Source organism: Mustelus asterias, chromosome 15, assembly GCF_964213995.1.
Source record: "Mustelus asterias chromosome 15, sMusAst1.hap1.1, whole genome shotgun sequence".
NCBI classification, from domain to species: Eukaryota; Metazoa; Chordata; class Chondrichthyes; order Carcharhiniformes; family Triakidae; genus Mustelus; species Mustelus asterias.
This window is the reverse complement of record NC_135815.1, coordinates 50,154,565-50,168,072: the sequence shown is the minus strand read 5'-3', so window position 1 is coordinate 50,168,072 and position 13,508 is coordinate 50,154,565. Positions and strand designations below refer to the sequence as shown.

Sequence of the window (13,508 nt, the reverse complement as noted above, 5' to 3'; positions counted from 1 at the left end):
GTTAGGTGGATTGGCCATGCTAAATTGCCCCTTTAGTGTCAGGGGGGCTAGCTAGGGTAAATATGTAGAGTTATGGGGATGAGGCCTGGGTGGGATTGTGGTCGGTGCAGACTTGATGGGCCATTGCAATGGCAATGCAGGTGGAGAAGGTAGTCAAGAAGGCATACGGCATGCTTGCCTTCATCAGCCGGGGTATTGAGTTTAAAAATTGGCAAGTCATGTTGCAGCTTTATAGAACCTTAGTTAGGCCGTTGGAATATAATGTTCAGTTCTGGTCGCCACACTACCAGAAGGATGTGGAGGCTTTGGAGAGGGTACAGAAAAGATTTACCGGGATGTTGCCTGGTATGGAGGGCATTAGCTATGAGGAGAGATTGGAGAAACTTGGTTTGTTCTCACTAGAGCAACGGAGATTGAGGGGAGACCTGATGGAAGTCTACAAGATAATGAGAGGCATGGACAGAGTGGATAGTCAGAAGCTTTTTCCCAGGGTGGAAGAGTCAATTATTAGGGGGCATAGGTTTAAGGTGCGAGGGGCAAGGTTTAAAAGAGATGTACGAGAGTGGTGGGTGCCTGGAACTCATTGCCGGGAGAGGTAGTGGAAGTGGATACGGTAGTGACTTTTAAGGGGAGTCTTGACAAGTACATGAATAGGATGGGAATAGAGGGATATGGTCCCCGGAAGGGTAGGGGGTTTTAGTTAAGTCAGGCAGCATGGTCAGTGCAGGCTTGGAGGGCCGAAGGGCCTGTTCCTGTGCTGTAATTTTCTTTGTTCTTTGAATGGCCTCCTCTTGCATTGTAGGATTCTATGGGTTTAATGTAGATCCATTTGCCAATTACTCAAACAATTCATCATCCATTGCTATGAAAAAACCCATTCTCATAAAGATAAGAATACGTATTTTCCAATTCTGGCAGAATTAGTTCATATGCTTAAAGCAATAAAATACTGCCTATATTTCTTTGAAAGATAAAGTGGAAGCATTTTGGACTTCTGGAATTGTATTTGCTTTGAAACTGTGCCTATATGATGTAATGTAATGTAACTTTTTTAGGGAGACAATTTGATGGCTTTAGCTGAGGCCACTGTTGCTCTATCGGAAGTGTTGGAATTGAAAGCAGATTGCACTGGACTTGTTGAGGGTATTATTATTGAATGTCGGAATGATAAAGGAAAAGGGTGAGTAAGTTAATGATGTTACTTTTCCTGTCTTTATATATTGGAAATGTACTTCCTAAAAAACTAATAAAATTGGCCAAATTGTAGAACCAATGTTTTGTAACAAATTAGCAAAGAAAAGATGGAGTCTTTGATTTTTCAGCATTACATCCAAGATTGATATGTCTTTAAGTTGTTTTCTTAAATACATTGTATAGCAATGCATTTACTTACTGTATTTTTGCAATGAATGATCAGATCAAGCAAACCACTGTTTCACCATTAAGTTACTAAAATAATTTAAACCTAATCCAGACAGCATATTGTGATGGGATGGAAGTTCATTTCCAAAAGCCTCCTGTTTTTAAGGTGCCCAACCTCATGAGGTGGTGCTGAATGGAGGCCAAATGTTTCCCTAAACAACAGCACAGAGGCTGGAGGAAGAATTACCTTGAGCTGTGTTTTCTCACCTTTCAGAAAATTGTTTTAAAATGATGAAAGCTTGGAAAAGATTGCCTTCTAAGCTGTAGGTGGGACAACCTTTAAAAAAAAACTCCTCTAATTGTTGGGCATTTCATTATTTATATGCTTAGGTTTTGAAAATTAATTTTACTTCTGTTAATGGCCAAAATCTTCTCTCTCATTCACCCGGATTAGGAAAGGCTATGAGGAATGCTGGGTGGAATCTTACCTTTTGAAGGTTTTCTGAGTCCTGACCTTACTAGTGATGCCTGATTGGCTGCCTGCATGATGTTACCAGATGTGGCCGATTAGGAGGTTGTCTCCATGAGCATCATCTAATTAAGGGTGGCAGGCAGAGAGCATGCACCAGACTGGGTGAATGGGAGGCCCAGCAGTGCGGTTTTGATCACAGCCCCACCAGGTGAGATGGGCGCTGCTGCAACAGACAGGGGAACAAAGGAGGCACTTCAAGGTGGAGGCATCCTCTGGAAATGTCTGAAAATTATTAAATTATTTGTGGCTACAGCTGCCAAGCCATCACAATGGAGAGGGACCCTCTGTGGGAGAAGCGGCAGGCTTTGCAAGGCCCTGCCTGCTGCCAAGAGGCACCCTTCAGGGATCTGCCAGACTTTACATGCTGCATAGTAAGCTCCGGGCTGCAGCTCCAATCTGGCCCTGTGGTCAGTTAATAGGCACCCAACTCTGCCGGCTGTGTAGCTGCTTCTGTTGTTCACCTGTTTCCAGGTGGGAACCAATGTACCATTGCTGAACCAGTGTAACATTGACTCACCCCCCCACCTACCACCAAAGCTATCTCTGCACGGCTGGTAAGACTGTGCCTGGTAAATTTAACTAGAAAACGTTTTCCCCCATTAATCTTTGCAAGTTAGACGTTAGATTGAACAGTTGCTGCGTTGTGGAAATGAATGAACATTGCTACAGTGGGGTGCCTTGCAGCATTATCAAGGATTGGAGTCAAACGTGTTTTGCATAAATTGGAATAGTAGTGTACTTTCCACAGGATTGTCCTGAAAAATTGTCCTGATAATCCTGAAAAACTGACCTCACTAAACCACTTTTCCTGTGGTATAGGGAAGGGTAAATCAGGCAGAGTCCTGCTCTTCATTATAATCCAGGCCTTTGTTGAATGTTTATATATAGATGTCAAATGAGACTAGGAATTTACTTGGTTGAGATGTGTCAACCCCTCCTTGTCAACCAGTGTGCCATCACTCTGAAGGCTCAGAGATGACGGATAATGGATATTTGAGTTGTGTACTGAGGCACAACTGATACTATGGAAATGTAACAGCAAGGGCTCAACACCTTCAGGAAAGGAATGGGGGAGAAATTGGCAATATAAAACATGGCTAGCAGATCACCATAGACTAGATAAACTATGTTGAAGAGCTTAGATGGATGAATACCAGTTAGAGGTTTACTTTTTGCCTTTGGAAATTTCCTGGATTTGCCATGTGAAAAAGATCATCTAGTGCCACTGGGGGTGAGTTGTATTTAAATGTTCTTGAAAACCAAGCCAAAGGTTTATATAATTCATTAGTACTTTCAAATTTTTGAAGAGCTGTAAGGCATGGATGTAAAACAGACACCACTGAATGATTTGACACATCATCTACAAGCAATTTTGTGCATCTTGTGACAAGTCAAGATCATTCACCTGGAAATCCTGTGAAAAGGCAGTACAAAGTGCTGTCAAAGTGATCTTTTGAATGACAAAGTGTAAGTTTCCAAAACAGGTGTTTTGAGCTTTAAATGATCAATATTATTCGGTGGACAAAAGAAGCTGGCATAAAATACTTCGGAAACACAGGCTGAAGGCATATAATTTTCAATGCAGACCGTGAGGACATGGCAATGGATAAGTCTCAAAGATGAACCATCTCTTGATTTATCCATTTCTGTTCTGTCCTAGGCATCAGTGCAGCCTTGAGGTTCTCTCACTTTGTAAACCTCTGTGCACGTTAAGCAGCAATCTTAAAAAACAGCAACATCTCAATGCCTGCGGCAGTCACATTATCGTACATAGTGAGGGAAAACCGATGAGCACCGGGCTCATCGGACACAAAATAACGCACTGAAGGATTTGTGAATCTTTTTGATTTAATCACCTTTGAAAAGATAACCACCAATATATTGTCAGCCATGACTTAGTGGTTGCATTGTCGCCTCTGAGTCAGAAGGTTGTAACTTCAAGTCCCACGCCAGTGACAAGCAAACAAATCTAGGCTAACACTTCAGAGCAGTATCGAGGGAGTGCTACATTATTGGAAGTGCCACCTTTAAGATAAGACATTAAAGGGGGGCCCTGTCTATTATCAGGTAGTCATGATGTGGAGATGCCGGCGTTGGACTGGGGTAAACACAGTAAGAAGTTTAACAACACCAGGTTAAAGTCCAACAGGTTTATTTGGTAGCAAAAGCCACACAAGCTTTCGAGGCTCTGAGCCCCTTCTTCAGGTGAGTCAAAGCTCACCTGAAGAAGGGGCTCAGAGCCTCGAAAGCTTGTGTGGCTTTTGCTACCAAATAAACCTGTTGGACTTTAACTTGGTGTTGTTAAACTTCTTACTGTATTAAAAGGTAGACATAAAAGATTCCATGGCACAATTTCAGAGAAGACAGAGGGTTCTTCTCTGCTCTCCAAGTCAATATTTATTCCTCAACTAACGTAACAAAAAACAAATTATGTAGTCACTATTGTATTGCTATCTGTAGGACCTAGCTTTGGGATAAATTGGCTGCAACCTTTCCTGCATTACAAAATGACTATACTTCAATAATACTTGATTGTCTGTGAAGTGTTTTGGGATGACGTGAGGTCATGAAAAGTTCTATATAAATAAACGTTTTTCTTTTCTATCTATTTCTGGAAGTTTGTTAAATAAATACAATTTTTCTTAATAGACCAGTCACCACAGCTATTATCCAATATGGAACATTAACTAAAGGTTGTGTCCTGGTGGCAGGGAAGAGCTGGGCTAAGGTACGGTTAATGTTTGATGAGAATAATAAGCCAATGAAAGCTGCTGGACCAAGTACCCCAGTGGAGATAGTTGGTTGGAAGGAACTTCCATCTGCTGGAGATGAAATTCTTGAAGTGGAATCAGAGGTATGGATTCTCAAGTTGTGTACTGTAAATGATGATTACTATTACAATTCATAATCTGATGTCAGTGACTGCAACAAAATATCAGGTCTCTCACAGCTCTTTGGTTCAAAAATGAATGATGTATATCCTATGAGATATTGCACAAGGACATGCTCATATGAAATATATGAACGAGTGTTTAAATGCACTAGGTTAAGTCAGTGGTTTTCAACTGGTGTGTGTGCCGCGAGAGGCGTGCAAATGTGCTGTGGCTGGGGGGCAGATTCCGATCCCAGCTGAGGAAATTCAACCACAGCAATGCCTCAGTGTATTACATTCAAATTTTCTTGTTTAAAAATCAGCACTGGTGTCACTCTTGAATTCAAGAATTCTGAGGAAATTACAAGCTACTTAAAGTGCTGGTTCATCACTTGCTGTCACTTGCAAACCTCTATTTAAAAAAAGGTGGTAAATGGGCCAGTTTCTGTCAAAACTATCTTGAAATATAAAACAGACCAGTTTTCACAGCACCACAATTGGCGAAAAGTATTGCTAGCAATGAATTGTAGAGCAGAGGATAAGTGAATCCTCACAAGGGAAAGTCACCCTAATGTATCTCTCTCTCTCTCTCTGCATTCACTCTGTGCCGCTGGCTCGGACAGACTTGCAGTATTCGTTACCAAAAAACACAGGCACAGCGGGGAGCCCGGAGCACAGTACATTTCCAAACTCACATTCGGCATCAAGCACCAATCCATATCCCACCACCACTGAAAATAAGAGGTTGTAGTAAAACTGCAATCTTCCATCACATAATGCTGGCAGTGTGCTCCTATCACTGTGATCTACTGCTTTCTGCACTGTTATAGTGCAGCTCTCCCATCTCCCCTCTTCTGAAATGCTGCTGATCCAGGATCCCAGTTCCAATTAGGGGGGGAAGCTCTGGAAAAACCTGGGGCTTGCCTCGCAGGTGAGAACGTTTGCCTTGTTTTTGCAAAAGTGCATTCCCATTTTCCTCATCACCCACAATAGGAAATGTCCTTCCAAATTAGCACTCTCCTATTTGCAAACATACCACAACTCCGTTTCAATTTCCTTTTTCATTCTTAAATAATGTGTTGTAGGCATGGTTTCTAGCTAGAGTTACTAATTGGCCTGCCTGTTTTGAGTGTGCAGACATCCTGGAATCAGCCTGTGCAGACTGGGTTGCTAAATGTCTGCAGTAACAGCAATAGGCACACTCCTTTCAACCTCAGCACCTCACTTCAGCAGTAAAACACGAGGCTGATAATGTAATGGACTTATTGCATGTTTGTCTTCCGTCCCCCTCCCCACTGCAAAACATATATAAAGAAAAGGTTCCTTCACATTTTCCCTGTTTAATCCCTCATGACTGTAACATGCCTCACAGTTTTAGTGCAATAAAGTATCCTCACTCAGCTATCTACATCTCAACAGGGCCTGCATAGAGTCATAGAGGTTTACAGCATGGAAACAGGCCCTTCGGCCCAACTTGTCCATGCCGCTTTTTTTTTAAAAACCCCTAAACTAATCCCAATTGCCCGCATTTGGCCCATGTCCCTCTATACCCATTGTACCCATGTAACTATCTAAATGCTTTTTAAAAGATATAATTGTACCCGCCTCTATAGAGTCATATGAGTTATATTTTGTCCACAGATACACACACACACCACATGTGCACATGTGATATTCAGTTATTTTATTTAACAAATGATGTCTGATTAAGTAGTATTCCCCAATATCATTGCAACTGCAAGGTACCATAGGATCATCTTTCTAAGCATATTCACTATTATTGCAGTGTCACCCTGCTGCATTTAAATGCCGATGGAGTGCTCCCGTTGAGGAGAAAAGCAGATTGTGTGTGCAAACAAAATTACATAATTTCTACAAGTGCAGACTGATACAAAACAGAGACTGCCCTTTGAATTAGCTCCGGGTACAACCCAATCAGAAGCATTTGCTGTGAACTTGACTCAGTCATGTTGACAATCTGTGGCTCCAGAGTTGGAGTGCAACAATTGTGATTAAATTGCAGGCACATCCATTCAGGAATACTTTTGTCATCCTGGGAATGGGCTATAGGCATGTGTAACATGGTTAAGAATAACTAAACCGTTTCCCATATGGGAGTTGGCTAAGAAATGCTATAAGACGTCACTGCAAAATAAACGTCCCGGAAATCCGGCAAATTAAAAGTCAAATTATTAATTTTCAACTCCGAGTAAAGCTTCAAAAATAGGCAGAATTCCCAAGACTCCAAACTAGTGAATTTGCTTTAGAGTTTGCTCTCTAATAAGATCGTAGCCAAACTGAATGCAAGTGATATTCATGAGCAACCGATTTAGCTGAGAAAAGTGCGTGTGATGGAATTGTTTATCTCATTGAAGTGTGTTGTGTTACTGAAAAGGTTGGGAACCACTGGGCTAGATCCCTGCCGTTAATCCGATCACTGTGAACATATTTGTGGTAGTTCTGGGGAGTATCTAATAGTATTGAGAGTGTCGTTTTTGTCTAGCAAGTCAAAATAGTTGAGAGAGATGGAACTTAGTTCTTGTAATATGTCTCCTCTCACAATAGATAAAGACTTCTCAGAATTGATTTATTGTTCTGCTGTGTGTGCCTCTTGTACAGTGATCTGCTAAAACATGATTACTTTGCTTTTCTAATTGCCTTTCTTGGCTGTGCAGCAAAGGGCCAGAGAGGTTTTAGATTGGAGGAAGTATGTTGAGTCACAAGAAAAAAATAAACAAGATCTTGAGGTGATTGAAGCAAAACAGAAGGAACACCATGAGATGTACAAAAAGGAGCGGGAAAGCTTTAGTAGCTTGAACTGGAGACAAAGAAAATCTGCAATGTACAAGGCCAATAAACATCTAATGGCAACAAGGCCTAAAGAGAAGAATGACATGGATGAGCTTTCACTTCCAATAATAGTAAAAGGTAGATGGATATGTGCTAATATATTGTCCTGTGCTATGCCACCCACCCCTGCACCCCCCACAATAACCTGGGGGTTACATCCATATATAATCCTGTACACCATCTTGCATTGCAGCTTTAGAGCTAATGCTACCAACAGTGGATCTGCATGTGATCTTGAAGCCATTGGATTCTCATTAAAGTATGAATCCTCTGATTCATTGGCCGAGTGTCATGTATGGATGATCCTTGATAGTGAATGTTGGCAGACTATTCGAGTGCTGCTGGTATTGCAGTCAGGTCTAACCATGTCCTTGTCCAACACCTGCGTATACTTTTAGAAGTGAGGGCTCTAAAATCCTCAGTATTTTTTTCCTCCTTAATCCAAGGCCAGTTACCATAATCCCAATTAGATGGGGATTGCGCCAGCAGCCTTTCTCACTTGTATAACCTAACTTCCCATTGGATAAACAATGATAATGATGCGCTTCACTGGTGCAGTATAATCATGTTGGATTCTTGATTGCTTTCAATTCTGCATAATGTGTACTGCTGGCATGTTTCCTCAGAGCTCAAGGGATAGATGGAGTTGGGTTTTCTGCTGAGCTATTAGGCTGCTACCATACATTCTCAATCCATCTGATGTCAGATGTAGCTGTTACCAATTATTGGGTCTACTGCTTGCACTTTTATCCTGGAGATGAGGAATATTTTTGGTTCCTTGTTACTTTATCCAATGCTAGCATGTTGTACTGTTTTGATTATAAATGCAAGTTTAGAAACATAAACTGAAATGGTGATTAAATATTTTAAGCGTGCATTTTGTTTCCCTTTAGGTGATGTTGATGGCTCAGTAGAAGCCATTCTAAATATCCTAGATAGTTATGATGCTGATGAAGAGTGTAAACTCAAAGTGATTCACTTTGGTGTTGGCGATATCAGTGAAAATGATATTGTCTCAGCAGAGATTTTTTCAGGTGAGATTTCAATTTTGCTTGTAATGAATAAATGTACATAGTTTTTATTTGCTGTTTCTGCTCCAGTAATCACATTGTAGCTGAGACGTTATGCTGTAGATTTTCTTCCCAGCTTTTACCTTATAACTTTTAAGAGGTAGAAGAAATTGGTGATTCTCTGATTTTTGCATCCTGCACCCCATCCCCGCTCACCCAGTGAGAAAGCGAAAGATTAATCTCACTCAGCCTGATTTACTTTGAGGTCTGGAACGTTTATAGAACTGCAATTATTTTAAAATTTGATTGTACACAAGAAGTCAGTGGGGTTATTGGGATGTTCTGACAGTAGAAGACCAGAAGTATGGCTGAAGGAGTGGAGTGATGCCATGGTTATCGTTCTATCCTCTATGAAAGAGTGAAACTTGATGAAAGATTAAATAAGCTGAAGGCTTTACAGTATTGAGAAAACTTATCTTCACTGAGTTATGTAAAATGACATAAATTAAATGAACCCAGAATATTAAGGTTAGTCAGATAATAGAGTAACAGGATCATTTTAATTGAGTGAACAGTAAAATTTAAAACAAATCTTAGAAAAGGTAATTATTCAAAGGGTGATTCACATTTGGTAAGACTGATCAGGTAGTTTGATAGAATCCAAGACACTGGAGTTCAGGCTGCAATTGAAGATTAGGCAGAGGGAATTAGAACATTCAAGAGTTGCCAATCAATTCAATTGGCTGACAGCTCCTGAGGATAGGACTTCCTCCCCAGTGAGGGGCAGAAGCCCTACACTGCCCCAGTTTAGCCTGCCTGCAGTGCCTTGTGGCCTTGGGGTGGGCTGGCATGATGTGGATCGGCTCCACATCAACTTTGTTCCGGGGATGAACCGTCCACCTGCACACCATCCCACCCCATGCTGCAGAAATTGTTGAGAATCATTTACTCTTGCCTTTTCCAATTGAGGTAGAATTCTGGGGTAGGGTAGGGAATTGTATTTACTTGAACCTCTGCAATTGCATGGAATATGGCTTGAAGTAAAACAACACTCTTCTTGGATTTCTAGGTCTAGTTTATGGTTTTAATGTAAATGTCAGCAAAGAAGTACAACAGATGGCTACCAAGAGAGGAGTAAAAATCAAATTGCATAGGGTTATCTACAAGCTTATTGATGACCTCAAGGATGAACTGAGTGACAAGTTGCCACCAACACTTGAAGAAAATATTACAGGTATGTATTGTCTCTCATAAAATGACTGGACATGCTTTGTCAGTTACAGCTTTTTAAACTCACTTTTTTGTATCTATTAGAAATGTGACCTCATGCCTGCCTGATTTTTGACTAAGACATTTATTGTAACAAGAAGCAGTTTTCAGTATTTATTAATGCTATTTGTTTTGCTTTCAGGAGAGGCATCTGTGTTGGCAGTCTTCTGTGTGACAGTAGGGAAAAAGAAAGTGGCTGTAGCAGGGTGCAGAGTTCAGAAGGGTCAACTGCACAGAAAGATGAAGTTTAAGCTCATCCGCGATCAACATATTTTGTGGACAGGCATGTTTTCCTCTTGTACTATAACATCCTCTGTGTATTATAACATACCAAACTGCCACTATAGTATCAATACCTAGCTATTTCAGGAAAAAGAATTAGTTACCTTGGCAACCCATTTACAGTGTGTTTTATCTGTTTTGAGTTTTTGCACAATTTTATGTTCCTCTAAATAACAGATTATTTCCCAGTGTATCTGCAGTAATTCCAACAAGATATAAAGTAGTGTGGGCATCATTTAGCAACTCACCAAGACCCTGGAATGGCCCATTAAATGAAAAAAACCCTCAAAAAACGAACAAAAATAAAAACCTGTTATCAGAAGCAATCTACAATTCAAAAGCATCTTGGTACAGGTGGGAGATGGTTGTTTCACTGCTCTGTCATGCAGGCAGTGTTGTGTAGCTGTGGCGATGATGGTGGAGCAAGGCTGGGGGCAAAGGCAATATCAGTTGAAGAAGGGCTGACAAGTTTATAAGTTGCATACGTTTTCAAATGTTTATCTGAGTGTTTATTATCAACAGAATCAAACCAAATTTATAGTATAACATTTTCCCCTTCATTCAGGTTTCCTCACGTCTCTCAAACATCTCAAGGACGATGCCTCAGTTGTGAAGACAGGGATGGAATGTGGCCTCAGCTTGGATAAAGAAATTGATTTCAAGCTTGGTGATGAAATTATTTGCTATGAAGAAAAAGAAATTCAACAAAATATCTCCTGGGATCCAGGATTTTAAACTTGATCACTACAAGAACCTAAGAATTTTTGAATTTAACTGAATTGCACTATTAATATAAAGTCTGTCCAGTAAAATGACTAAATGGGCAAGATATGTGGATGATGCATTCAGCTTATGGTTTGGAATACAGGCCAACATAAAGACTAACATTCACATAATGTCTCTAAGTACTTCATCAGGAATTGTTTTGAAAAATGGTGAATGTTATTCACTGGATCAATGCAGAAGTCATTTTGAACATAGCGAGATGTTAAAATTATAACCTGTGGAAAATAATATTGCAAAATCTGGCTGTGGCCTGCAGAATTGACAAACCACCATTTGAAATGCTGTATGTATTTTGTTGTCTGGTGTGTTGCATTTTTAGTTTCCCAGTGGCAGGTTAAATGTGATTAAAATAGACAAGATGCTGGTGATAAATCTGGTAATGCACATGGTGTAATGGTCTCCACAACACACTTTTATATTGAAAGTGTGTTGTTGACGGTAGGTTGTTGTCAATAGCAACCAACATAAAGGATTTGGCTCATTGGATCCCAATGGTATTGAAGGAAAAGATTTTTACAGGACTCAAACTGCAGTTCAATAACCACGTGTAACTAAAAATAGGGAAAATAAAGGAGATCAGAATCCGCCCAGCAGATGTAGACCTTGCTTTGAGTTTAAAAGTAATTGTAGATAACACATTTAGATTCAAACCAAACGTCCTGTCAATATTTATATCCTTTCATTAGATTTCGGTACAATTGTTCAGTACGGAGTCATGGTGTTAAATACCTCACGGGGGAAAGACATTTTCTCCATTTTGACTCTTTCAATTGGATTCTGAACATGAGACACAAGTTTACGTGGACTCGGGTGCAGAAAGGAGATGGGATGGTGGAAGGCACAACAAAAATTCTGTCCAAGACCCGGACAATTTAATTGTGAGATGGGCCGAATTATTCCTTAAAATTATTGCCAAAATACATTTTTTGTAAATTATTGGGACATATTTTAATTACGACTTTGAGTTTTGCATTTAAGAATATTGGGAATGTAATAGATTCACTTTTTGTTTGTTTTCTTCAGGGGCTAGAGATATCAAAATGAGTACCTTCACTAATAAGTTAAAAGCAATCATAATTTATTTCAGGTTCCCTGATGTCAACATGCTGGCTACTTAGCTTTTTGTGGAAACTTTCTAGCTGTAAAAGCACCTGATTACTGTAGTAATGTAATACTGTACAAATCTGATTTTTGAGGCCATTTCCAGTATGTTGATCCTTAAAATGTATGAACAAGTTGAAAGCCATGTATTTTTAAAAAAATACACATTACATTATAATTTTGTTTTCACTAAGTGTATAAAAATGCAGAATTATATTTAATATTTTTAGTGTATTTGAAAATATTGGCTTTCTTTTGGCTATTTCTATTAGAGAATGCTCTAAGATTCTGATAGGCTAATGATTCATTATCTGGGATCAAATTCATGCAGCATGACTACTTTCACAACACCCTTTTACATTTTTAAAACAGCAGCAAATGTAGTTTAGTCCTGACAGTAGTAGATGCTCACATTCTTATGGGACTTGCAAGCTGCTGCTCACTTAATACCTGGTGGAGAGTGATGGCAGATAGAAATGTTGGCACAGAAGGGTGATGTTGGAATGCTGGTATAATGCTGCTCTTCTGAAACCAGCATTGTAATTTAAACATGCCAATGGATTGCTGTCAGCACTGATGAGATAATTTTGTATAGATTCTTAATTGCTTTACTTGCAGCAATGTGTCTCTATAATTTAAATATCTATACCCTTTTAAAATGTCAGTTATAATGTATTTAAAATATCAACATAAGGACATACAAATTAAGAGCAGGAGTGGACTATTCAGCCTGTCAAGCCTACTCCGGCATTTAATAAGATCATGGCTGATCTATCAACATTGAAAGTATTTTCAAGTGTTTAGAGGTGCAAGTATTAGGGGTTCCCAAATGTTGTCTTCATTCAGTTATCCGTAGCTGTGCAATGTACATTCACTCATTTCAGTTTCCTTACGGTTAGCACTCTTTGCACAATTATTTCTCTTTACTTCAGAGTGGATAATGTTTTCCTAATGTTTGTACACATGGCATTATTGTTAATCTTCTGTTTTCAGGCTTTATCACAATTTGTACAATAACGCTGGTGCTAAACATTTTTCAAGCAATTTGTAACATTCATAATGTATTTATGTAACATATTGATAATGTCCAAGAACTCAAAGGAATTCTTCAGTTTCTGAATGGATCCCACAATAGCCTATCTTATCCATTCGCTGTGCACATGGCTCATGGTAACAGACCCCTTGTCTTTTTTCCCCTACATTTGATTTGATTTATTATTGTCACATGTATCAGCATACAGTGAAAAGTATTGTTTCTTGTGCGCTACACAGACAGAGCATACAGTTCATTGAGAAGGAAACAAGAGAGTGCAGAATGTAGTGTTACAGTCATAGCTAGGGTGTAGAGAAAGATCAACTTAATGCAAGGTAGGTCCATTCAAAAGTCTGACAGCAGCAGGGCAGAAGCTGTTCTTGAGTCAGTTGATATGTGACCTCAGACTTT

General features: G+C 39.7%; 1 protein-coding gene across 6 annotated transcripts in view; it reads left to right on the top strand.

Annotated features, from left to right (window-relative positions):
* mtif2 (mitochondrial translational initiation factor 2) overlaps positions 1-13,262 on the top strand; it is a 37,108-nt gene extending 23,846 nt beyond the window's left edge. For all 6 annotated transcript variants that reach the window (XM_078229869.1, XM_078229873.1, XM_078229874.1 and 3 more), the window contains exons 8-14: positions 1,056-1,180; positions 4,544-4,748; positions 7,442-7,694; positions 8,510-8,650; positions 9,696-9,860; positions 10,038-10,178; positions 10,743-13,262. In XM_078229869.1, coding sequence (XP_078085995.1) covers positions 1,056-1,180; positions 4,544-4,748; positions 7,442-7,694; positions 8,510-8,650; positions 9,696-9,860; positions 10,038-10,178; positions 10,743-10,912 — 1,200 coding nt within the window. In that variant the 3' untranslated portion in view covers positions 10,913-13,262. The remainder of the gene's footprint in view (positions 1-1,055; positions 1,181-4,543; positions 4,749-7,441; positions 7,695-8,509; positions 8,651-9,695; positions 9,861-10,037; positions 10,179-10,742) is intronic.
* The last annotated feature ends 246 nt before the right edge of the window (positions 13,263-13,508 follow it).